This window comes from Plecotus auritus (assembly GCF_963455305.1).
Source record: "Plecotus auritus genome assembly, chromosome: 9".
NCBI lineage: Eukaryota > Metazoa > Chordata > Mammalia > Chiroptera > Vespertilionidae > Plecotus > Plecotus auritus.
In genome coordinates, this window is record NC_137783.1 from 2,830,345 (window position 1) to 2,856,962 (window position 26,618).

Sequence of the window (26,618 nt, forward strand, 5' to 3'; positions counted from 1 at the left end):
GTGAACGGGGGGATCACTGTTGGAGCCTCGGATTCCCAGAGGAAACCAAGAAACGGACCCACCACATCTAGGCCCGTTGAAACGGAAGGCTTGGGCTTAGGAGGGTGGGAAAGATACTCCTACATAAATAAATCATGTCCCGAAATATTTCTCCTGCTGTGGGGGTCGGTCTTGTAGCAACTTCTATCTGCCACGTGTTTTTAATAAGGAAGAAAGTCATAAAAAATAAAGGAACGCTTGTTCTGCACTTAGGGTAAGCCCATCTCATCCCACAGGGCGACCCGCCGGCTCCCTGAGAGCAAAGTGACTATTTCAGACCCGTTTTATGTTTTTATTTTTTTATTTTTTAAAAAAATATATTTTATTGATTTTTTACAGAGAGGAAGGAAGAGGGATAGACAGTCAGAAACATCGACAAGAGAGAAACATCGATCAGCTGCCTCCCGCACACCTCCCACTGGGGATGTGCCCGCAACCAAGTTACATGCCCCCGACCGGAATCGAACCCGGGACCCCCCAGTCCGCAGGCCGACGCTCTATCCACTGAGCCAAACCGGTCTTGGCCCGTTTTATGTTTTTAAATATATTTTTGTTGACGTCAGAGAGGAAGGGAGAGGGAGAGAGAGAAGAAACATCAATGATGAGAGAGAATCATGGATCGGCTGCCTCCTGAACGCCCGCCCCCCCGTGGGGATCAAGCCCACAACCCGGGCACATGCCCAGACCTGGAATCGAACCGTGACCTCCTGGCTCCCAGGTCAACGCTCAACCCCTGAGCCACCCCAGTTGGGCTCATGCCATTCCTAGAACCATGTCCTCGTTCTACTTTCCCGGGTGCCTGCGCAGGTGCGGCGAGCATCTGCCTCCCCTCAGGCCGTGGGTCCTGGTCTAAGCCGGCTTGGTGGTGAAACGGCGGCTTTGGTTGGCCGTTGCCACTGACCGGAAAACAGCCCTCAAAGGGACAGGTGGAGCCGGAATCCAACCCGACATGCAAACACCGGGCACGCGGAGGTCACCGAGCTCCCGAGCGATGCAGGAGGAGGCACAGCGCCCCCAGCGGTGGGACCCTGCCAGCCGACCAGCCCCCCCCCCACCCCGTCCCCCCCACCCCCCAGTCCGCTCCAGGCTGCGGATCTAACTGCTGGCGGGCGGAGCACAGGGCCTGGCGGCTGATGAAGTCAGCGGGTCGGGAGGGTCGCAGAGTCCAGCGGAAGCATGAAAGGGGGGTGGGAAGCTCTGCATTAAAAAAGAATGAGATGCCGCCCCCAAACTCGGGGTGGGGACTGCCTTTCCATCCTCAGTCAAACAACCCAACTGCCAGAAACGTGTTTTGAGTCCTCTGGCGAGTCAGCGGTCACCTTCCGTGAGCAGCGAGGAGGGCAGTGTTCTGGTCAGGGGCACGCACCTGGGGTGCAGGGTCCCCAGCCCATGTTGGGGCGAGGCCAGGGAGGCAACCAATCAATGTGTCTCTCTCAAGTTGATGTTCCTCCCTCCCTCCCTCCCTCCCTCCCTCCCTTCCTGGCAATCAGTGGAAAAAATATCCTCAGATGACAAGTAAAAAAAAACAAACAAACAAGCAATTTGCCATGAGGACACCAGCCTGGATGGCATCTGATGGAACCAGCCCTGGCCACACCCGGGGAAGGGGACGGTGAAGGGACAGCTGCTAAGAAAGCACTGGCTGCCCCTCGGCCACCGAGGCCAGCAGGAAATGGCCGGGACGGCCGTCATTATCATTGGGGTTCAGTGCTCTGGAGGGGAGCCCTGAGGACCCAGGGGGTGTCCATGGGAAAATCCCCCCCCCCAGCCTCCCTCGGCACAGCAAGTGAGGATGGCGAGGATGCAATTAAATGTGGACACGCACGTCCGTGTCACAGGCCCCTTGCAAGCCCTTCCCGCGTGAACAAGGCCCCTCGAGGACGCCACGCTCTCCAGGGAGACCCCGAGGGCCCGGTTTTGAAGAGGTTGAGCTAAACTAGTCCCGGCATCAAAGACGCGAGTCAGGACGGAAACCTCCCAGAATGGCGTTCTGACATTTTCCAATGTCCATGCAACTTCAAAGACCGAGGGGAGGAGGGGAGCTGCAGGGAATGTAGTTCTCACTCAGGAAGCAACATTCAGTCCGACTAGAAAGATCTGAGATGCGAAGGCCGAGAGGCTTTAGCGGAAATGGAGGGAGTGAGCACCCGGCTGGCTGTGGCCCACGGGCTCCTGTCAACCCTCAAAGGACTTTCTCCCGTCCCCCCCACCCGCCCTTGGCGGCTGCAGAGCGGCCCCTCTGGGTCCCTAACGCTGGGAGGGAGCTTGTTATGCACGGGAAGAACAGTCCCGGGGGCAGTGCATCCGCTGAACAGGAACCCCAAACTGGGAGGATCTGGGGGGCTGGCACCCACCAAGGCCCCTGCCCTCCAGCCTCCAGCCGGGCTGTTGTGACGCTAGGCCAGCCGCCAACATCCACGGATCCCAACGACATGCCCCTCTCATGTCCATATGACAGCCTTCCAGGTCACCTCCACGCTGGGTCCTGTAGGCCCGATGTCCACCCGCCCCCAAGACTGTGAGGACCGTGCCCCGACCAGCTCTCAAAGGGCCAGTGCTTGTCCCTTCCCTAGGGCTCCCTGTTCCTTTTTAAATATATAGATTTTTTTATTGATCTCAGAGAGGCAGGGAGAGGGAGAGAGAGAGAAATACCAACGATGAGAGAGAATCATTGTTTGGCTGCCTCCTGCACGCCCCACACTAGGAGTTGGCCCTGATTGGGAATCGAACTGTGACCTCCTGGTTCATAGGTCGATGCCCAACCACTGAGCCATGCTGGCTCCCTCCCATCATTTCGTATCAAGTGCCAGCCAGGCCTGTGGAAGGGAGGAGGAGGAGGTTCAGACGCTGCCCCTGACCTTAGGGCGTCTCTGGCTGGTAGGAGAGGCGAGGGAAGTCCAACGGAAATGAACACAGCCGTAGCAGCGCTCGAGCGTGGAGCTGGGACAGCACGGGGCAGGGTTCCGGATGTGGCCTGAGCAGCGGAGACTCAGGCGAGGGCCCTGGGCACCGTGCACCCCCAGGTGGGCCGCCTTTCACAGCCACATCGCCCCAGGGCTCGGCTGTGTGCAGGGCTCACTCACCGGACCCACTAGTGACCTTCCTTCTGAGGAAGCTCACCTGTTAGTTTGGGCCCACGGATCCTGGAATCTCCAGAATCCAGGTCCACCGAGCAGAGTACAGTTACCCCTCCGCTCTGCGTGGCCAGGACATGGGGTCGGTGGCCTGCTGTCGGCACAGAGATGACGGATAAGACTGTGGGCCGGGGCGGGGCCGGTGCACAGCCCCACGGCCCTGACAAGTCCCGGCCCTCTGGGTGGGCTGTGCCACACGGCGTGGGTCAACATGCACCACCGATCAGGCTCCTCGGGGTAGGTCCCTCGCCAGCCACGGTCCATCCCTGCTCCTGCCTCGATACGCCCGAGACGCCGTCCGGTAGGTGCTTCCCAATACTCGGCCCCGTGCGAGGGCGTGCCCCCCGCTGCTGTTCTGGAGGGAATGCTCATGGTCGTTGCCCCTAACAAGCTGTCTGGAATTATTCCAGACAGAACAAAAGTCAAGGCCAAAGTTCTAGCTCAGAGACGCCCCAGAAACAAATTCCGCGGGCCCTGGACTTCCTGGCAGCTGCCTTCCCTCCCTGATGGTGGAAAGCTGGGTGGCGTGCGGGGTGGGGAGTGCGATCTCTCGCCGTCACCGTTCATTCCCCTCACCTGGGGACGCGGGTGTGGGAGCCGGTAAAGCATCCTGATGGGAGAGGAGAGGCAGGCGGTGCACCTGTCGGGCCGGGCCGGGCCTGGGTGTCCACGGGCCGCGAGTTCTGGCAGCTCCACAGCGGCCCCGCGGCCACGCAGACCAGCGCCTCTCCCCACGCTTCTCCCGGGGCCTCGCGCTCCTTTCAACTCCATCGCGGCTCCGCACACGGACTCTGAGCGGGCAGCAGCCCGTCTCTGCGCACGGTAAGGTGCTAGAAGGCAAAGAAACAGGTCCCCGAAACAGTGACTGGCCATAAGTTCAGCTTCCTGAAGAGCTGGCTGGCCGTGGGCGTGGGGGTGGGGGGAGGGCGAGGTGGGGGGAGTCCCTGCCTTGGATGATGGCACCTGGGCTTTCAGGCACCGAGCCCCCTTCCATTTCAGTTGTGCTTTCTAAGCGGGTTTTTCACTGAAGCAGAGTTCTGGGGGGTGGAAGCCCTGCTACTCAATGGGCAGAGCTCCGCAGCCTTTGGAGGTCGGAGGTCGCCCGAGGCCCCCCAGCACCGGCAGGTCCTGTTTGTGAGCAATTCTAATGGGCGCTCTGCTTTTCAACAGTTTTCGCAGCAGCTTTTCCCCGCAGTATAAAAAGGTCTCCTAACTTTAATAGTATTTTTTTCTTGTTGCAAAACGTGAAGATAATCAAGAAAGCGAGTGTCACCCTGGCCGGTGATGCTAAGTGGTTAAAGTGTCAGCCTGCAGACCGGAGGGTTGGTGGTTCGATCCCTAGCGCAGTTGGGGCACATGTGGGAGGCAACCAATCGATGTGTCTCTCTCATATCCATGTTTCTCTCTCTCTCTCTCTCTCTCTCTCTCTCTTTCTCTTGCCCACGCCCTCCATCCCTTCCACTCTCTCTAAAAATCAATGGAAGAAATATCCTTGGTGAGAATTAAAAAAATATATATATAGCAAATGTCTCCCATAATCTTACTACTCAGAGATCGATGCTCTGTGTGTAATTAAGAAGTAAGACCCGAATGCCACGTGAACTATATGTCACATGCTGTTTATAACAATAAAGAGCTCCACCATCCGCATTGCCGTGTTGCACTCTACTTCACAGCTGACCCATCAGATAGGAACCAATCTCCTATGGACGTCCTTTTGGGTAAAACATTCTGCAATGAGCATCCTTGCATGTGGGACTGCCTCCCAGCCTGCAGACACCCACCAGGGTACCACCGGCCAGCGGACCCCTGAGGGGTCAGGCTCTCGTCCGTGCCGCTTATGAAATACAAAATGACTCTCTCACACTCACCTTTGGGTGCCTGTAGCTTCATCTGGATAAATCTCTAATTGGATGCATTCGCAAAAGAATATGCAAATTAAAAACTCTATTTGAGACGAGATAACTGGTTACCTTTTGTGTCTGACACATTAAGAGCTGGTAGCAAATGAGCGTTTCACTCTATTTCCAAAACTGTAGATATTTTCGGTGCTCACTGTCTCAAAAGTGAGGTCCATAGAAAACAGACGTGTGTGTAACCTTTCTCCAAAATATCCTTATGATGAAGTAGTGGGGGTAACACATTATTAAAACAGTAGCACTGGCCCAGCCGGCATGGCTCAGCGGTTGAACATCAACCTATGAACCAGGAGGTTTGATTCCCGGTCAGGGCACATGCCCAGGTTGCAGGCTCCATCCCCAGTGTGGGGTGTGTGGGACGCAGACGATCAATGATTCTCTCTCATCATTGATGTTTCTATCTCTCCCTCTCCCTTCCTCTCTGAAACCAATAAAAATATTTTTAAAACACACACACACACACACACACACACACACACACACACACACAGCAGCACTGGCATGCTCTAAGAATGAAAATGTTATTTCTATCAGGATGGGATCTCTGCGATTGGGATAAGTAGTGTAACTAAAGTAAAGCTACAGGCTGTCACAGGAACATATTAGACACCCTCCGTAGATTTTTCCGGCATGTAGGTTGACAGTGAGGTTGGGAAGAGAGAAATAAAGCCAGAGGAGAGAGTTCGATGCTTTTGGTTTTCTACTTTGGGGATGATTTTGTGAAAGGTGCGGACTGGAAGCGAGCACGTAGGCATCTTCGGAAGCGCCTTTTCTACAAACGGGCCCGCAACAAGCAGTCAACGCGCATCTGACTGGCGCCTTACCAAAAGGTCAACCGTTTTCAGAGAGAACCACAAACTGGGCCGTTAAGCCACTTGGTACTCACAGAACCAGATGGGTTCCACGGGTGTGCTTCTGGGAAAAGGTGTGTCTGCGATAGAGCTAAAGGTGTGCCTGTGATAGAGCTATAGGAGTGCCTGTGATAGAGCTAAAGGAGTGTCTGTGATAGAGCTAAAGGAGTGTCTGTGATAGAGCTAAAGGAGTGTCTGTGATAGAGCTATAGGAGTGTCTGTGATAGAGCTAAAGGAGTGCCTGTGATAGAGCTATAGGAGTGCCTGTGATAGAGCTATAGGAGTGTCTGTGATAGAGCTATAGGAGTGCCTGTGATAGAGCTATAGGAGTGCCTGTGATAGAGCTATAGGAGTGTCTGTGATAGAGCTAAAGGAGTGCCTGTGATAGAGCTAACGGTGTGCCTGTGATAGAGCTAACGGTGTGTCTGTGATAGAGCTAAAGGAGTGCCTGTGATAGAGCTATAGGAGTGCCTGTGATAGAGCTATAGGAGTGCCTGTGATAGAGCTAAAGGTGTGTCTGTGATAGAGCTAAAGGTGTGTCTGTGATAGAGCTAAAGGAGTGCCTGTGATAGAGCTAAAGGAGTGCCTGTGATAGAGCTATAGGAGTGCCTGTGATAGAGCTATAGGAGTGTCTGTGATAGAGCTAAAGGAGTGTCTGTGATAGAGCTAAAGGTGTGTCTGTGATAGAGCTAAAGGTGTGTCTGTGATAGAGCTAAAGGTGTGTCTGTGATAGAGCTAAAGGAGTGTCTGTGATAGAGCTAAAGGAGTGTCTGTGATAGAGCTAAAGGTGTGTCTGTGATAGAGCTAAAGGTGTGTCTGTGATAGAGCTATAGGAGTGCCTGTGATAGAGCTAAAGGTGTGCCTGTGATAGAGCTAAAGGAGTGCCTGTGATAGAGCTAAAGGAGTGCCTGTGATAGAGCTAAAGGTGTGTCTGTGATAGAGCTAAAGGAGTGCCTGTGATAGAGCTATAGGAGTGTCTGTGATAGAGCTAAAGGAGTGTCTGTGATAGAGCTAAAGGAGTGCCTGTGATAGAGCTAAAGGAGTGTCTGTGATAGAGCTAAAGGAGTGCCTGTGATAGAGCTAAAGGTGTGTCTGTGATAGAGCTAAAGGTGTGTCTGTGATAGAGCTAAAGGAGTGTCTGTGATAGAGCTAAAGGAGTGTCTGTGATAGAGCTAAAGGAGTGCCTGTGATAGAGCTAAAGGTGTGTCTGTGATAGAGCTAAAGGAGTGTCTGTGATAGAGCTAAAGGAGTGTCTGTGATAGAGCTAAAGGAGTGCCTGTGATAGAGCTAAAGGTGTGCCTGTGATAGAGCTAAAGGAGTGCCTGTGATAGAGCTAAAGGAGTGTCTGTGATAGAGCTAAAGGAGTGTCTGTGATAGAGCTAAAGGTGTGTCTGTGATAGAGCTATAGGAGTGCCTGTGATAGAGCTAAAGGAGTGTCTGTGATAGAGCTAAAGGTGTGCCTGGGATAGAGCTAAAGGAGTGTCTGTGATAGAGCTAAAGGTGTGCCTGTGATAGAGCTAAAGGTGTGCCTGTGATAGAGCTAAAGGTGTGTCTGTGATAGAGCTAAAGGTGTGTCTGTGATAGAGCTAAAGGTGTGCCTGTGATAGAGCTAAAGGAGTGCCTGTGATAGAGCTAAAGGTGTGTCTGTGATAGAGCTAAAGGAGTGCCTGTGATAGAGCTAAAGGTGTGTCTGTGATAGAGCTATAGGAGTGCCTGTGATAGAGCTAAAGGTGTGTCTGTGATAGAGCTAAAGGAGTGCCTGTGATAGAGCTAAAGGAGTGTCTGTGATAGAGCTATAGGAGTGCCTGTGATAGAGCTAAAGGTGTGCCTGTGATAGAGCTATAGGAGTGCCTGTGATAGAGCTAAAGGAGTGCCTGTGATAGAGCTAACGGTGTGCCTGTGATAGAGCTAAAGGAGTGTCTGTGATAGAGCTAAAGGAGTGTCTGTGATAGAGCTAAAGGAGTGTCTGTGATAGAGCTAAAGGTGTGTCTGTGATAGAGCTATAGGAGTGCCTGTGATAGAGCTAAAGGAGTGTCTGTGATAGAGCTAAAGGTGTGCCTGTGATAGAGCTAAAGGTGTGCCTGTGATAGAGCTAAAGGTGTGTCTGTGATAGAGCTAAAGGTGTGCCTGTGATAGAGCTAAAGGAGTGTCTGTGATAGAGCTAAAGGTGTGCCTGTGATAGAGCTAAAGGTGTGCCTGTGATAGAGCTAAAGGTGTGTCTGTGATAGAGCTAATGGTGTGTCTGTGATAGAGCTAAAGGTGTGTCTGTGATAGAGCTAAAGGAGTGCCTGTGATAGAGCTAAAGGTGTGCCTGTGATAGAGCTAAAGGAGTGCCTGTGATAGAGCTAAAGGAGTGCCTGTGATAGAGCTAAAGGAGTGCCTGTGATAGAGCTAAAGGAGTGCCTGTGATAGAGCTAAAGGAGTGCCTGTGATAGAGCTAAAGGAGTGCCTGTGATAGAGCTAAAGGAGTGCCTGTGATAGAGCTAAAGGTGTGTCTGTGATAGAGCTATAGGAGTGCCTGTGATAGAGCTAAAGGTGTGTCTGTGATAGAGCTAAAGGAGTGCCTGTGATAGAGCTAAAGGTGTGTCTGTGATAGAGCTAAAGGAGTGCCTGTGATAGAGCTAAAGGAGTGCCTGTGATAGAGCTAAAGGTGTGCCTGTGATAGAGCTAAAGGAGTGCCTGTGATAGAGCTAAAGGAGTGCCTGTGATAGAGCTATAGGAGTGCCTGTGATAGAGCTAAAGGTGTGCCTGTGATAGAGCTAAAGGAGTGTCTGTGATAGAGCTAAAGGTGTGTCTGTGATAGAGCTAAAGGTGTGCCTGTGATAGAGCTAAAGGTGTGTCTGTGATAGAGCTAAAGGAGTGTCTGTGATAGAGCTAAAGGTGTGCCTGTGATAGAGCTAAAGGAGTGCCTGTGATAGAGCTAAAGGTGTGTCTGTGATAGAGCTAAAGGAGTGTCTGTGATAGAGCTAAAGGTGTGCCTGTGATAGAGCTAAAGGAGTGCCTGTGATAGAGCTAAAGGAGTGCCTGTGATAGAGCTAAAGGAGTGTCTGTGATAGAGCTAAAGGAGTGCCTGTGATAGAGCTAAAGGTGTGTCTGTGATAGAGCTAAAGGTGTGCCTGTGATAGAGCTAAAGGAGTGTCTGTGATAGAGCTAAAGGAGTGTCTGTGATAGAGCTAAAGGAGTGTCTGTGATAGAGCTAAAGGTGTGTCTGTGATAGAGCTAAAGGAGTGCCTGTGATAGAGCTAAAGGTGTGCCTGTGATAGAGCTAAAGGAGTGTCTGTGATAGAGCTAAAGGTGTGTCTGTGATAGAGCTAAAGGAGTGTCTGTGATAGAGCTAAAGGTGTGCCTGTGATAGAGCTAAAGGAGTGTCTGTGATAGAGCTAAAGGAGTGTCTGTGATAGAGCTAAAGGTGTGTCTGTGATAGAGCTAAAGGAGTGCCTGTGATAGAGCTAAAGGAGTGTCTGTGATAGAGCTAAAGGTGTGTCTGTGATAGAGCTAAAGGTGTGTCTGTGATAGAGCTAAAGGAGTGCCTGTGATAGAGCTAAAGGAGTGTCTGTGATAGAGCTAAAGGTGTGCCTGTGATAGAGCTAAAGGAGTGTCTGTGATAGAGCTAAAGGTGTGTCTGTGATAGAGCTAAGGGAGTGCCTGTGATAGAGCTAAAGGAGTGCCTGTGATAGAGCTAAAGGAGTGTCTGTGATAGAGCTAAAGGAGTGCCTGTGATAGAGCTAAAGGAGTGTCTGTGATAGAGCTAAAGGAGTGTCTGTGATAGAGCTAAAGGAGTGTCTGTGATAGAGCTAAAGGAGTGTCTGTGATAGAGCTAAAGAAGTGTCTGTGATAGAGCTAAAGGTGTGTCTGTGATAGAGCTAAAGGTGTGCCTGTGATAGAGCTAAAGGAGTGTCTGTGATAGAGCTAAAGGAGTGTCTGTGATAGAGCTAAAGGTGTGTCTGTGATAGAGCTAAGGGAGTGCCTGTGATAGAGCTAAAGGAGTGCCTGTGATAGAGCTAAAGGAGTGTCTGTGATAGAGCTAAGGGAGTGCCTGTGATAGAGCTAAAGGAGTGTCTGTGATAGAGCTAAAGGAGTGTCTGTGATAGAGCTAAAGAAGTGTCTGTGATAGAGCTAAAGGAGTGCCTGTGATAGAGCTAGAGGTGTGTCTGTGATAGAGCTAATGGTGTGTCTGTGATAGAGCTAAAGGAGTGCCTGTGATAGAGCTAAAGGAGTGTCTGTGATAGAGCTAAAGGAGTGTCTGTGATAGAGCTAAAGGAGTGTCTGTGATAGAGCTAAAGGAGTGTCTGTGATAGAGCTAATGGTGTGTCTGTGATAGAGCTAAAGAAGTGTCTGTGATAGAGCTAAAGGAGTGCCTGTGATAGAGCTAGAGGTGTGTCTGTGATAGAGCTAATGGTGTGTCTGTGATAGAGCTAAAGGAGTGTCTGTGATAGAGCTAAAGGAGTGTCTGTGATAGAGCTAAAGGAGTGTCTGTGATAGAGCTAATGGTGTGTCTGTGATAGAGCTAAAGGAGTGTCTGTGATAGAGCTAATGGTGTGTCTGTGATAGAGCTAAAGAAGTGTCTGTGATAGAGCTAAAGGAGTGCCTGTGATAGAGCTAGAGGTGTGTCTGTGATAGAGCTAATGGTGTGTCTGTGATAGAGCTAAAGGTGTGTCTGTGATAGAGCTAAAGGAGTGTCTGTGATAGAGCTAAAGGTGTGCCTGTGATAGAGCTAAAGGAGTGTCTGTGATAGAGCTAAAGGTGTGTCTGTGATAGAGCTAAAGGAGTGTCTGTGATAGAGCTAAAGGAGTGCCTGTGATAGAGCTAAAGGTGTGCCTGTGATAGAGCTAAAGGAGTGCCTGTGATAGAGCTAAAGGTGTGTCTGTGATAGAGCTAAAGGAGTGTCTGTGATAGAGCTAAAGGTGTGCCTGTGATAGAGCTAAAGGAGTGCCTGTGATAGAGCTAAAGGTGTGTCTGTGATAGAGCTAAAGGAGTGCCTGTGATAGAGCTAAAGGAGTGTCTGTGATAGAGCTAAAGGAGTGTCTGTGATAGAGCTAAAGGTGTGCCTGTGATAGAGCTAAAGGAGTGCCTGTGATAGAGCTAAAGGTGTGTCTGTGATAGAGCTAAAGGAGTGCCTGTGATAGAGCTAAAGGTGTGCCTGTGATAGAGCTAAAGGAGTGTCTGTGATAGAGCTAAAGGTGTGTCTGTGATAGAGCTAAAGGAGTGTCTGTGATAGAGCTAAAGGTGTGCCTGTGATAGAGCTAAAGGAGTGTCTGTGATAGAGCTAAAGGAGTGTCTGTGATAGAGCTAAAGGTGTGTCTGTGATAGAGCTAAAGGAGTGCCTGTGATAGAGCTAAAGGAGTGTCTGTGATAGAGCTAAAGGTGTGTCTGTGATAGAGCTAAAGGTGTGTCTGTGATAGAGCTAAAGGAGTGCCTGTGATAGAGCTAAAGGAGTGTCTGTGATAGAGCTAAAGGTGTGCCTGTGATAGAGCTAAAGGAGTGTCTGTGATAGAGCTAAAGGTGTGTCTGTGATAGAGCTAAGGGAGTGCCTGTGATAGAGCTAAAGGAGTGCCTGTGATAGAGCTAAAGGAGTGTCTGTGATAGAGCTAAGGGAGTGCCTGTGATAGAGCTAAAGGAGTGTCTGTGATAGAGCTAAAGGAGTGTCTGTGATAGAGCTAAAGGAGTGTCTGTGATAGAGCTAAAGGAGTGTCTGTGATAGAGCTAAAGAAGTGTCTGTGATAGAGCTAAAGGTGTGTCTGTGATAGAGCTAAAGGTGTGCCTGTGATAGAGCTAAAGGAGTGTCTGTGATAGAGCTAAAGGAGTGTCTGTGATAGAGCTAAAGGTGTGTCTGTGATAGAGCTAAGGGAGTGCCTGTGATAGAGCTAAAGGAGTGCCTGTGATAGAGCTAAAGGAGTGTCTGTGATAGAGCTAAAGGAGTGCCTGTGATAGAGCTAAAGGTGTGTCTGTGATAGAGCTAAAGGTGTGCCTGTGATAGAGCTAAAGAAGTGTCTGTGATAGAGCTAAAGGAGTGCCTGTGATAGAGCTAAAGGAGTGTCTGTGATAGAGCTAAAGGAGTGTCTGTGATAGAGCTAAAGAAGTGTCTGTGATAGAGCTAAAGGAGTGCCTGTGATAGAGCTAGAGGTGTGTCTGTGATAGAGCTAATGGTGTGTCTGTGATAGAGCTAAAGGAGTGCCTGTGATAGAGCTAAAGGAGTGTCTGTGATAGAGCTAAAGGAGTGTCTGTGATAGAGCTAAAGGAGTGTCTGTGATAGAGCTAAAGGAGTGTCTGTGATAGAGCTAATGGTGTGTCTGTGATAGAGCTAAAGAAGTGTCTGTGATAGAGCTAAAGGAGTGCCTGTGATAGAGCTAGAGGTGTGTCTGTGATAGAGCTAATGGTGTGTCTGTGATAGAGCTAAAGGAGTGTCTGTGATAGAGCTAAAGGAGTGTCTGTGATAGAGCTAAAGGAGTGTCTGTGATAGAGCTAATGGTGTGTCTGTGATAGAGCTAAAGGAGTGTCTGTGATAGAGCTAATGGTGTGTCTGTGATAGAGCTAAAGAAGTGTCTGTGATAGAGCTAAAGGAGTGCCTGTGATAGAGCTAGAGGTGTGTCTGTGATAGAGCTAATGGTGTGTCTGTGATAGAGCTAAAGGAGTGTCTGTGATAGAGCTAAAGGAGTGTCTGTGATAGAGCTAAAGGAGTGTCTGTGATAGAGCTAATGGTGTGTCTGTGATAGAGCTAAAGGAGTGTCTGTGATAGAGCTAATGGTGTGTCTGTGATAGAGCTAAAGAAGTGTCTGTGATAGAGCTAAAGGAGTGCCTGTGATAGAGCTAGAGGTGTGTCTGTGATAGAGCTAATGGTGTGTCTGTGATAGAGCTAAAGGAGTGTCTGTGATAGAGCTAAAGGAGTGTCTGTGATAGAGCTAAAGGAGTGCCTGTGATAGAGCTAGAGGTGTGTCTGTGATAGAGCTAATGGTGTGTCTGTGATAGAGCTAAAGGAGTGTCTGTGATAGAGCTAAAGGAGTGTCTGTGATAGAGCTAAAGGAGTGTCTGTGATAGAGCTAATGGTGTGTCTGTGATAGAGCTAAAGGAGTGCCTGTGATAGAGCTAAAGGAGTGCCTGTGATAGAGCTAAAGGAGTGTCTGTGATAGAGCTAAAGGAGTGCCTGTGATAGAGCTAAAGGTGTGCCTGTGATAGAGCTAAAGGAGTGTCTGTGATAGAGCTAAAGGAGTGTCTGTGATAGAGCTAAAGGAGTGCCTGTGATAGAGCTAAAGGTGTGCCTGTGATAGAGCTAAAGGAGTGCCTGTGATAGAGCTAAAGGAGTGTCTGTGATAGAGCTAAAGGAGTGTCTGTGATAGAGCTAAAGGAGTGTCTGTGATAGAGCTAATGGTGTGTCTGTGATAGAGCTAAAGGAGTGCCTGTGATAGAGCTAAAGGAGTGCCTGTGATAGAGCTAAAGGTGTGTCTGTGATAGAGCTAATGGTGTGTCTGTGATAGAGCTAAAGGAGTGCCTGTGATAGAGCTAAAGGAGTGCCTGTGATAGAGCTAAAGGAGTGCCTGTGATAGAGCTAAAGGAGTGCCTGTGATAGAGCTAAAGGTGTGCCTGTGATAGAGCTAAAGGAGTGCCTGTGATAGAGCTAAAGGAGTGCCTGTGATAGAGCTAAAGGAGTGTCTGTGATAGAGCTAAAGGTGTGTCTGTGATAGAGCTAAAGGAGTGCCTGTGATAGAGCTAAAGGAGTGTCTGTGATAGAGCTAAAGGAGTGTCTGTGATAGAGCTAAAGGAGTGCCTGTGATAGAGCTAAAGGTGTGCCTGTGATAGAGCTAAAGGAGTGCCTGTGATAGAGCTAAAGGTGTGCCTGTGATAGAGCTAAAGGAGTGTCTGTGATAGAGCTAAAGGAGTGTCTGTGATAGAGCTAAAGGTGTGTCTGTGATAGAGCTAAAGGAGTGTCTGTGATAGAGCTAAAGGTGTGTCTGTGATAGAGCTAAAGGAGTGTCTGTGATAGAGCTAAAGGTGTGTCTGTGATAGAGCTAAAGGAGTGTCTGTGATAGAGCTAAAGGAGTGTCTGTGATAGAGCTAAAGGAGTGCCTGTGATAGAGCTAAAGGAGTGCCTGTGATAGAGCTAAAGGAGTGCCTGTGATAGAGCTAAAGGAGTGTCTGTGATAGAGCTAAAGGAGTGTCTGTGATAGAGCTAAAGGTGTGTCTGTGATAGAGCTAAAGGAGTGTCTGTGATAGAGCTAAAGGAGTGCCTGTGATAGAGCTAAAGGTGTGTCTGTGATAGAGCTAAAGGAGTGCCTGTGATAGAGCTAACGGTGTGTCTGTGATAGAGCTAAAGGAGTGCCTGTGATAGAGCTAAAGGTGTGCCTGTGATAGAGCTAAAGGAGTGCAGTCTCAAATGGCGCACAGCCTGCGAATCAGCCGAGGAGACTCACGGAGCAAACCTTCCTTAGGAAGGGTCCACACAGCCGCCCACCACGATGTCAACCGGGACCGTGTTTGGTCGTGGGAGTATGTGGGGGGGCTGTTTGTTTTCTTACAGCACCGGCATGCATTCCTTTTGTAGTGAAAACAAAGAATTCAAGGTTTTAGTAAGTCTATTTCCATTCCTCTGCCTGCAGTCATGGGCTGATCCAAAGGTCCAGATCAGTCCCACTCATGCTATTTACCCTGTTCCTCCAACAGCCTGACAATAGAGAGACACCTCCCACACCCACGGAGACTCTCCCACATCCACGGAGACACTCCCACATCCATGGAGACACCCCCACACCCACAGAGACACTTCCACGTCCATGGAGACACTCCCACATCCATCGAGACACCCCCACGTACACAGAGACACTCTCACATCCACGGAGACACACCTCCCACATCTGCAGACATACCTCCCACATCCACGGAGACACACCTCCCACATCTGCAGACATACCTCCCACATCCACGGAGACACTCCCACGTCCACGGAGACACTCCCACGTCCAAGAGACACCTCCCACATCTGTAGACATACCTCCCACATCCACAGAGACACTCCCACGTCCACAGAGACACCTCCCACATCTGCAGACACACCTCCCACATCCACGGAGACACTCCCACGTCCACAGAGACACCTCCCACATCTGCAGACACACCTCCCACATCCACGGAGACACTCCCACATCCATGGAGACACCTCCCACATCCCAGCCACTCCTCAAACCCCACCAAGGAAACGTACCACCAACGCGGTCTTATTTTCCCTCCACCTTTCGGAGAACACCTAGTTTTGTCCACGGAGATATTTTTTACACTGTGTACAAACAGCAACATACAAAGATCAAAATATCCCACCATATTCTTACATGAAGACCAAGGGCAGGCAAATATTTACTGTGCTAAGGGAGGCGTATCAAAAACAACGTACGGGCCCCTGTTCAGCTTCCTGGCTACCCAAGATATGTGCCCGGAACTCTATTTTAAGACTGAGTCCCAAGGAAAAAGAGCTGAAAACACACTGTTTACTGCTTACAAAAGCCCAACGGTGAGACGGAAACACGCCAGAAATAGGAAGGCAGGGAAACTGTCATTTCAGCAAAAAAAAAACACCAAAACCAAACAAAAACAAACAATAGAAACCCCAGCAATTCACTGATGGGTGTGGACTAGGACGCAGTCCTTTTGGAAGAGAGAATGGATCTGGGCTTGGGAACCAGATTTGTAGCTGTAAATACAGACTGCTTAGCCAGGGGTGGGCAAACTTTTTGACTCGAGGGCCACAATGGGTTCTTAAACTGGACCGGAGGGCCGGAACAAAAGCATGGATGGAGTGTTTGTGTGAACTAATATAAATTCAAAGTAAAGGAGCGGAGGGGAGAGCAAGAGAACCCTCTGCTCCTTCGGCTCCGCGGGCCGGATAGAACAGCCGAACGGGCCGGATCCGGCCCGCGGGCCGTAGTTTGCCCACGGCTGGTAGCAGGAGAGCTCACTTCTCTTCTGATCCCATCAAACAGGACGGCAGGACCCCTGGGGACAGCCACACCATGCGAAGGACTTCAAAAATATGCCTGGCTTTGGCTTATGGCCTGAAGCAGACAGCTGTGAACCGGCAAGGCGTGCACCATGTGCAACCACAGCCAGTGCTCCGGAGAACGATGTGATACCATTTTCTAAAAATTTACATGAATTTATTAAAAAAAGGGGTCAATTTTTTACCTAAAAAGATAAAATAAATATACCGCTGGAGACAAACTCGGAAAGATGAAATAAACCCTGGGCCTTTCTCAAGGGAAGAAGCATTTCTGTCCATCGAAAGCAGTCTCCCTTTTGTGACCCAGGAATTGCCCAAAGCCAGCAGCGGAGGGACCCTGCCCCGGGGCAGAGCCGGCGATGATGCCTGCTGTCGTCCCCCAGACACCGGGCTCCTTAAAGAAGGGCTCCGTGCCAAACCTGCCGTGCGAGGAAGCCCTTTGGCGGAGCGACACACTTTCTGATTTTCCCCGTGGAGCCTCGTCGGAAGCTAATTCCAGCCTCGGATTCAAATCGGGACTGGGAAGCCACATCCTCAGCCCCGCTCCTCGAAACGCCCACGTAAACGGGGCAGCCTCTCACTCACGTGCCTTCCCGGCCCTGTCATGCAACAAGCAAGCATTCCCGTGACTCACTCGTTTCTTTCCAGATGTACGACCAGCTCCTGGCTCTCCAGCTGTATTCGAAAAGTCAGCACTTCTGGGTGATTCTGAAAGAGAAGCAGGAAGAGTCCGTTGGAAGACATGTCGCGTCGACTTGCCAACATTTGAATCTGCTCCTCCGCAGGCAGCGTCAGCGGACGGGGAGGAGAACAAGGCTCTTGGGAGCCGATTCCCAGAGCCAGGCCCCCAGGACACATCCGGGAGGAAAACGGCCGGCTGTGATTCCCACCTCCCCACTCCCTTCCTCTGGCCACATGCCCTGCGGACCCTTCTCCACGCTACACTCCTTCCCGCGGTCGGCGCCTTCCTCAGTTTCCCTGCTCCACAAAGGGTGCCTTTCTCCCCCCTCCCCCCGCCCCGCTGCTCAGGCCAGAAAGCAGAGGTCCCCCCGGAAGCCTCCTGGCCCTCACCAGCTCCATCCGCTCCCTCAAAAGGCCCCGTAGCTTTGCCCTCTGAAACACACCTCTCACTGCCCGGGTCCCGTGCCCCACCCCCACTCCAGCTCGGACCTCAGTCATCTCTCACCTGGATTACTGCAAATCCCGTCTAACCTGGGTCCGTCCATATCTGCCTTGGCTTTCTGCCCACTCATTCTCCAACGGAAGCAGAGGGGTGTCTTTAAGAACACAATCCCACACTCACTGGGTCGCCCATTGGTTAGAGCACCTTCCCCAATACACTAAGTTTTCAGGTCCAGTCCCCGGTCAGGGCACATGCAAGAATAAACCAATGAACGCACACCCAAGTGGAACAACGCGTCGATGTTTCTCTCTCTCTCAAGTCAACAGAAGAGAAAATAAAAACACAAGCTGATCAGCCCACCCTTGCATGTAAGGAGCCTGCACTCGCATCCCAGCTACATCAGTCGCGAGACGTCAACTCGGGAACGCGGCCTCCAGGGCATCCGCGGCCTGGCCTCGCCCCCCGACACCCACACGGCCTCTCCAGCTCCAGCTCCTCACACCCACCGCGCCCCTCGGCCGCTCTGAGTCCCTGCACACACCGCTCCCTCTACCAGGATGCCCTCCTCCCACCCCGTCTACTCAGTCTCCGCTTCAACGTCAGTAATTCAAAGAAGCCTCACTTCTCCCCGCCACCGCCCCTCCCCCCCAGGCACCCCCGCTTCCCGTCTCCCGTCCTTGCCTCCTTGTGAGAAAGAGCTGCCTTCCTACGTGTGAAAGTCAGCGTGTTCATCGGTGGGTCCCCTTGTTTACTGTGTCTGTGAAGATGCCAGACAAGGAACAGACGCTCCGTTAGTGCCCGGTGACCGAGGGAATGAATGACCCGGGCACACCGCTCTACCAACCTCGTCTTCCTCCCCGCTCCTCCGGGCCCAGGACTCCCTAGTCCACGTGTGTCCATCTGTCGGGGGAGGCAGGCACCTGTACTCTCTGTTCTGCCCCAGAAACCCCCGTGAGTTTCTTGCTCCGCCCCAAGAACATGCCCCCCCGTGGCAGGTCCCTTGACCCGCATCCATACCCAGGGTTCCCTCCCACCTGAAACAGGCGTCAAATATGTCCCAGCCGCTCCTGCTGAGCCAGGTCAGCGATTCCAAGTCCTTGCCCAAGACGACATCGACGGCCCCCCCACACCCCCCAACACACACACAGCCTGCTCCACTTGCCCTCGTGCACCCTGGTGATGCTGGGGGCTGACGGTCTCCAAGCCGACGTGACCCAGATGGGGTTTACGTGTCCACGGGGCACTCCCCACTAAGAGAACGGGAACCTCCTCCTGTTTATTTTTAAACGCAAGCGCTGGGTTTTCGTTCTGATGATGTGCTAAGACCGCGTTCAGGCGGGAGCCCGGGGGCATGCCCGACTGTCCAGGCGGATGCGGGACAGACAGGTCAGCTCACAAAGGATGCGGTCAGCCTAGCGAAGAGCCGAAGGCCAGCACAGCCCCGTGGGAAAGGAAGGTTCCCCAGGGGCTTACAGGGCGCAAGGGGAGGCGAGCTGGAACTGGTGGAGGGCAGCTGGGCCCTCCCTGGAATGGCAGTGGCTCAGTGCCCAGGCTCTGACCCCTCAGCCCAGCCTCTGTCCCTCTGCCCCGCCCCTGACACCAGGCCCCGCCCCCGAGCCTTGGCCCCGCCTTCGCGCTGGGGGAGGTTTCAGTCTCTTTCAGACAGCTCACCACCCTCTCGCACCCTTGCCGCTAACTTCAGTGCCATCCGGTTTGCCTGCCTTTGCTGTGTCCGTTTATCCGTAGTTCTCTAAGATTCCACATTTGAACGGCACTCAGACTCCAGTGTTCCAGAGACTTGTTTATAACAGCATTTCAGCTACAAGGACTTAACTGACCACATGCTAAGTTTTAAGAGAAAATGGGGGCGGGGAGGGGGGGGGAAGACAGAAAACAGATTGTAAATTCCAATATCCAACATTAAAATAATTAGCTAAGTGAAACAAAATTTAAACAAAAACCACAAGTGCGGGTCCCTGGAGCGCTGAGAAAATACACACGCCCGCATGCATGAACCAGGCCCTGGACGGGTGGGATCCTTGAGGGTGGAGCTCCTCACGTTATTCTTAGGGCGGCCGGTTGACATCTTTTTTTTTTTTTAAATATATTTTATTGATTTTTTACAGAGAGGAAGGGAGAGGGATAGAGAGTTAGAAACATCGATGAGAGAGAAACATCAATCAGCTGCCTCCTGCACACCCCCCACTGGGGATGTGCCTGCAACCAAGGTACATGCCCTTGACCGGAATCGAACCTGGGACCCTTCAGTCCTCAGGTCGACGCTCTATCCTCTGAGCCAAACCAGTCAGGGCACGGTTGACATCTTTTTTGTAGTTTCCTGTGTTTGATGTTGTAGCCATTCGCCACATAGGGCCATTGAAATTTAAATTAATAAAATCAAGTAACATTTTAAAATCGGTTCATCATTTGCAACAGATGACGTCTTCCATTTCAAGACTCAGTGGAAGCCAACTGTGGTTACATTGCAGACGGGAAATATTTCCACCTTCCCAGAAAATTCACTGAAATTACCACAGTCACCGGACATCTCTGAGTCAGCAAAAAGACCAAGATTGCATAGCCCAACCGCTGCCTGAGTAAGAGACTAGTTCAGATATTCATGCCCAAAGGGTTTTTTAAGAAAACATGCTTTCAGAAGACACGTCTCAATCTTAATTGATGGGAGATGTTATTATTTTAAACTATAGGGCGTCCGGTGCACGAATTTGTGCACCAGTGGGGCCCCTCAGCCTGGCCTGGGGGATCGGGCTGAAACTGGCTCTCTGACATCCCCTGAGGGGTCCTGGATTGTGAGAGGGTGCAGGCCAGGCCTAGGGACCCCACCAGTGCACGATCGGGGCAGGGAGGGACGTGGGAGGTTGGCCAGCCGGGGAGGGACCGAGGGAGGGCTCCAGGGTATGTCTGGCCCGTCTCACTCAGTCCCGATCAGTCAGACCCCAGCAGCAAGCTAACCTACCAGTTGGAGTGTCTGCCCCCTGGTGGTCAGTGCACGTCATAGTGAGTGGTTGAGTGGCCTTAGCATATCATTAGCATATTATACTTTGATTGGTTGAACGGCTGACTGGACAACCGGACACTTAGCATATTAGCATTTATTATATAGGATATATTTTTATTGATTTCAGAGAGAGGAAGGGAGAGAAATAGAGAGATAGAAACATTGATGAGAGAGAAACATTCATCGGCTGCCTCCTGCATGCCCCCTACTGGGGATCGAGCCTGCAACCCAGGCATGTGCACTGACAGGGAATAAAATTGTGACCTCCTGTTAGATGTTCAACCACTGAGCCACACTAGTTGGGGGGGTGATATTATTTTTTTAAGTAATTTCTTAAGCTTGAGAGTTAAACTGATAAATACCTATGTACAAGCGATGCTCATGTATATTTTCTTGGTTTAAACAGATTTTGTTTTTTACAAATTCATTCTAGCAAATGACTACAACTTTAGAGATCTGGTGAAAACCGTGTTTCTTTTTTTTAATATATATTTTATCGATTTTTTACAGAGAGGAAGGGAGAACGACAGAGTTAGAAACATCGATGAGAGAGAAACATCGATCAGCTGCCTCTTGCACACCTCCTACTGGGGATGTGCCCGCAACCAAGGTACATGCCCTTGACCGGAATCGAACCTGGGACCTTTCAGTCCACAGGCTGACGCTCTATCCACTGAGCCAAAACGGTTTCGGCAACCATGTTTCTTAACTGATATATTCTGACAATGTCTGGTGCTTATAAGAATTGTATGGATTTCTAAATGTTTGTTGAACTTTTAAAAATTCCTATCCCTATTCCTATTCCTATTCCTATTCCTATTCCTATTCCTATTCCTATCCTATGCAACATTAAACACATCACTTGTGTGGATTTTAACATAGTGTGTGTTTCTAAGACACCCATTTGCTTTTGAGTCTGTCACAGGGACTTCTAACTAAATTGGCCTGAATCTTCTGACAGTTGGGTTTAATTAGAGACACAGAATGTTTTCTCCAGGGCTTGCAATTTATGCTCATTAATTGTATCTTAGAAAAACAAGATATTAATTAAATTTACAATGAAATATTAGGACAAAAAACATGTATCATTTTTCTGTAAAGATGTACCCAGTGTATATGTGTATATCTGTGTTTTATATGTCTGTGTAAATAACTTAATTATAAAGTGTTTGTCTGAGATATTGACCCACATGGCCGTTTTAAAGAGAAATCCTGACAACTGTATTTGTGAATAAATGTAAGATATTTGCAGTACCCATTCACTCCCCCAAAGAAGTGAACTAGTTTAAACATTAACATTTGTACTAATTCCACAAAAAGTCCCGATAGGAGCTGTTCTAACATTCCAATGTCAACATTTTCAAAAGAATATATTTTCCCCCAGTGAGGTGAAAAGATCTGGATCTGTATATTTTAGTTGAGGATCTGAATGGTACAGGAGAAATCAATGGAGAAGGAGAACAGGGAGCTATTTTAATTCAAAAGCACTAATTTCTTTAGATTTCTTAGTTTAAAAACAAGTATTCATTCCATTTTCTTTTGATTTTCCTACATGGGAGATAACGATCCCGTGCTGGTTAAATACAGCAATCCTTTTCTTAAAAATGACATATTGATTCCCCTAATGGAACAGTGTCTTTTATCGAATGCTTACAGACTTGCCTTTGCTGAATAAATCAATGAAATGCTAATCAATAAGCCAGAAATGTTTGGGCAGTCATAATTCTATTTTTCTAATTGGGGGCTGATATAAAATGCGTAAGTACAGCTTTAAAAAACAACAATACAATCATCATCAGGGTACCGACCAGCCAGCTGAAAAATAATCTTAGAAGCCCCCTGCCTTAGATGGCTGGGCTTCCACAACCAAATGCCACAGACTGGGTAGCTTAACCGACAGGAATTTATTTCCGCCCGGTTCTGGAAGCTAGAAGTCCAAGGTCAAGGTTTGGTTTCTTGTGAGGTGTCTCTCCCAGAGTGGAGTTTGGGCAGGGTCCCCCAGGTGGTTTTCCTGGGCAGGTCTGCAAAGTAAGGCTCCAGCTGGGCCTGCTGTCCGTCGCTGGAACCCTCAGGTGCCCTGTGCTCTCGTTAAGGTCTCCCCCGGGCCCCTCGGCCAGCACATCCTACAAACAGATGCTTCCAAGGTGACTGATCGGCTAGTGTCTTCTCTGAATGATCCCTGTTGCCTGCCCCCCTTTAATTTGTGTAACTGGGAGCTCACCCAAACTCGAATTTAAATCTTTTCCCTCATCATGGGTGCAAAATCTCTCCAGTCAGTGGATGCTACATTATTATTTTTTTCTCTCTGATGGATGCAATGATACACAGCATCACCATTGTGGTATTGCTATGTCCTTGATAACAGCCCATTTTCAATGACTTGGGGAACTCTGAACCTGACTATGGGGTTGCAATAAGATGGCAGTGACTCAACAAAGGGAATTTACCTTTTTTTTAAAAAAAAAAAAAAATGTGGGTCGATAGCCAAGTCCACTCCCATCACCATCCTAGGTTGCCCTTTCAAAGACAACGGTCAGCTCAGAGCCAATGCCATTCATCTCGGTCGTCGGTACTGGACGCGCCCGGGGATCTAATTTTTCAAGCAGAACGTTAAAATATTGCGCTCGGGGACTCTGAACTAACCCGCTCCCTCTGCGGCACTAAATAGATGCCTCAGCCTGCAGCGCTGGCGTTCATGGGGCACGAGGGAGTCCTTTATTGCCATGAATATTTAGAGGCAATCTTGATTACCACTTTCATATTAGTGGGCTGGGTTCACAGCCCGGGAGATCCGGCACTCAGGAACTGGGAGAGGCCAGGATTGATTTAACCGCAGAATATCACAGGGAGAATGAAGGCTCTACAGAGCCATAATGGGGTGTCCCTGGCTAGGGGCCTTTAAGTTATCACACAAATGACAATGATGTTTATTCATGAGTCATTGATAACTCTTTCCGAAGGAGATGGACATTGGCAAACACCTCGTTAACGGCACAGAACGGCACATATGGACCTTCCGTGAGAGCTGCCTGTGAGATATGTATCACGTCGTTTTTAAGGTTTGCGTGTTTAAATGTTGGGCTCCTTTCCTTGGGCGCTGACTCCCGTTACCGTATTTCCGGGGCTTGATGCGCCTACGGGTTTTCAGCCCACGGATCCCTTCCCGCCACCTTTCACACGGGGACGCCCTCAGTTCAGGTCCTTTATCCCGTGGCTGCTGACGGGATCACGGGTGCATCAACGTGCAGCCGACACTTCCGTGTTCCTGTAAGATTACTGTCGCGACAGTCACCCATCCTAAAGCCGCATTTATTCATGGAAATACTGCCCGTCCCCCCCAGGAGCCTGCAATAGGGCCCCACTTCCTCAAGCTGCCTCCCTCTAAGGGGCAGGGCTGATTCTGAGGCAGATGTGGTCCCCCGTCCCCTCCTGGGGCTTTAGGACAACACATCACTTAACAGAAATTTTTATTGATTTCAGAGAGGAAGGGAGAGGGAGAGGGAGAAACATCAATGATGAGAGAGGATCATGGATCGGCTGCCTCCTGCATGCCCCACATTGGGGATCGAGCCTGCAACCCAGGCATGTGCCCTGACCGGGAATCAAACTGTGACCTCCTGGGCCACGCCGGCCGGGTGGGGACAGGAGGTTCTGAAAGCCCCCTGTCGATCCAGCACCGAACAGGTGAAACCTGCTGACGGTGCCGCTTTCTAAGAGTGGTCTCCTCCGAAGATCGGGACACTGTACCACCGGCAAAGGGCGCAGCGTTGCTTTTTGGGGTGACCCAGCTATAAAGCGGCACGCAGGGTGTTCACTGGCCGGAAATCTCGTTTTCCAGTTCGAAGTGCTAACCACCACCGGCTTACGGATAGCCCTCTCTCCACATTCCACGTGCGTGTGCAAACTGACTTGATGTCTGGAAATTACCGTTTTCCCAGGAACCGCTTTTTCTCTGCCCTTTATTTCAAAACTGTCGGACGTGACCTAGCAGCTGAGGTATGGGTGTGGGTGGTGCAGGCTGACTCCTAGGAGACTGTCCGTTGCCAAGCGGCCTGGGGGCCGTTCGGAGCGCGCCGCTGGGATCTGTGGAAGGGACATGGGCGGCCTACGACGGGCCCTTTAGGAAGTGGTCTCGCTACGATCCCAGAGGAGCTGCCGAGCCGGCGCGGGCGCGCCGAAGCCCAGGCCAACGCGTTTTGCTTCGGCAGACAGCACCCTGGCTACCTGCTAACTCTTCCGAAGACACACTCGAATGGCTCCAGGGAAACCCGTGCCGGAGAGGCGCAGCAGTCTTTGAGGAATCGCAGGTCAACGTCAGACAAAACTGGGGTAGGGCTGGGCCAGCTCTGCCCGTGGCTGGCCTGTCGCGCTGTTTCTTGGGGTGCGTGGGCCTCCGCCTGCCCGCTCCCAGCCCACCTGCCAGGGCCTTGGTGCCGAGGCCAGCGACGGGCTCTCCTGCTTCCAGGACCAGATTCAGGGCCTCGGGGCGTAGAAGGATCCCCTGGGCCCTGGCGGTCCCGTCTGCATCTGTCTGAACAGCAACTTCCCAACTCGGAGGGAGCAGTGACAATCGCGTCTCATAAAACAGACGGTGAGACACACGTTTAGACGCTGAAATGCCGCGTCCGCCTTTCTGCAGGTCACATAGGCCCCGGTTTGATTTCTTGGAGAACTTACAAAGAACCTCCCGTCTTTTTTTTTTTTTTTTTTTTTTAATATATTTTATTGATTTTTTACAGAGAGGAAGGAAGAGTGATAGATAGTCAGAAACATCGATGAGAGAGAAACATCGATCAGCTGCCTCCTGCACACCTCCTACTGGGGATGTGCCCGCAACCAAGTTACATGCCCTTGACCGGAATCGAACCTGGGACCTTTCAGTCCGCAGGCTGACGCTCTTCCACTGAGCCAAACCGGTTTTGGCAGAACCTCCTGTCTTTATTAAGAGAAAACACCAACAAGCCGACCTGCGTGGAGAACACAATTTTAAACAGGAAAATAAAAGTCAGCTTGAGGACCCCGATGTACGGGAGCATGGCCTTCTTCTCACCCGTCCACAGGCTCAGGGCTGCTCAGATGCGAACACTGCTGGAAGGTTCCACGCGCCTCCACAACCCTATCGCGATGGGAAAGACCGACTCCCGAGGGGGCCCGGCGGTGTCTGCCCACGGCTCTTTGCAGGTTCGTCTGCCGAGTGGAACCAAGTCTTCAAAACAAGCAGCCATTTCCAGGGGCAGGTGGAAACCGGTCGCGAGCAACCCACGCTGACTTTGCCCCCGGAGACACCCAGGACATATTTCATTCTCATGACTCGGTGGGCGGGCACCACGGCACCCGCCACTCAACCCACCCTCCAGTGCACGGACGGCACCCGCCGGTCCCAGCAAAGGCCTGTCCAGCCGGGAGCTTGGCCATCGCGCAGCTGAGAAACCGGCCTTCCCCCCGTTTCCTCCAGGAATCGCTGCGTGCAACCAGCTGGTCTATAGCTCACTAGGTGCTAACCACCACCGGCTTACGGGTGGCGCTCTCTCCACATTCCACGTGCGTGTGCAAACACATGTGTTTTGTATCTTTAAGGCCACCTTTGCGTGGAAGAAAACTCGCCAAGCGAGAACCACACTTGACACAGGGGGTACCACCCGGCCCCAGGGACCATGGGGAGCGGATGGATGAGTGTTTATCGGGGAGCGTTGTCGGAAGAGCTAGGTCAGCAGTTCCCACGTAGAGGAAACGGGGCGGCTGGTGGGAGGGAAGGCCTTCGGGGTCCTGAGCCAGATGTGGGGAAACCTGGGTCCGGGCGGAAGGAGCGTGGGTGGGGCGGGTGGTAGAGCAGCGACAGTGGACTTGTGGGCGGGGTGTGGATTTATGTGGGTCCCGGCTTACAGGGTGTGGCCAGTTGGCAGGAAGGTCTGAGGACCGTCGTCATCAAACATATGCAGCACTTCCTGAGCGAGGAACAGGCAGAGTCCGCGGAGAAATCCCGAGAAGACAGACACACGTGGGTGCCCGCTCCGCTCATCCACGTGGGCGACGTCACCCCTCACAAACACGCCGGGGAACTTGTGATTTCCAGGCGCGGCCTGACCCTCTGCCTCCTTAATCCTATAGAGTCTGTGGCCAGGGCTTAATCACTTAAGCATGTTCAAGCTTAAGGAACATACATGGGTAGCATGTATCGGGACCCCGGGACAGCTTGGGCCACTTAAGAACAATTTCAAGGCCAAATTGTGCGCAAAACATCCTGGCCTTATCTGAACTTTCGGCCTCCTCCTCCGGAGCAGCCATCGCGGCGTGTCCTCCGGAGGGTTCTCAGGGCCGTCCAATTTTGATGCTTAAATCAAATCATCGTTTGGCTTTATGCTCTTATTGTTCCTCACTCCCCCCCCCCCGCCCCCGCTGCTCCCCCCGCCTCGCCCTTATCACTCCAAGCGGCTCATTCCGCTCCAGCACGTTTGTCTGTGCGCCAAGCCCTGCAAGTCCGGCCTCCGACCTCCCTCCGGCCTCCGGTGTCCGGCCCGTCCCTCTCCCCAACGGGCTCAGCGTGAACCTCA

At 51.1% G+C, this 26,618-nt stretch overlaps 1 protein-coding gene across 1 annotated transcript in view; it reads right to left on the reverse strand.

Moving 5' to 3' along the window:
* ADAM12 (ADAM metallopeptidase domain 12) overlaps window positions 1-26,618 on the reverse strand; it is a gene marked incomplete at both ends in the record, with an annotated part of 199,475 nt that overhangs the window by 135,090 nt on the left and 37,767 nt on the right. Inside the window, one exon of the mRNA XM_080687854.1 lies at window positions 16,560-16,633. Within this exon, the coding sequence (XP_080543980.1) occupies window positions 16,560-16,633 (74 nt within the window). The remainder of the gene's footprint in view (window positions 1-16,559; window positions 16,634-26,618) is intronic.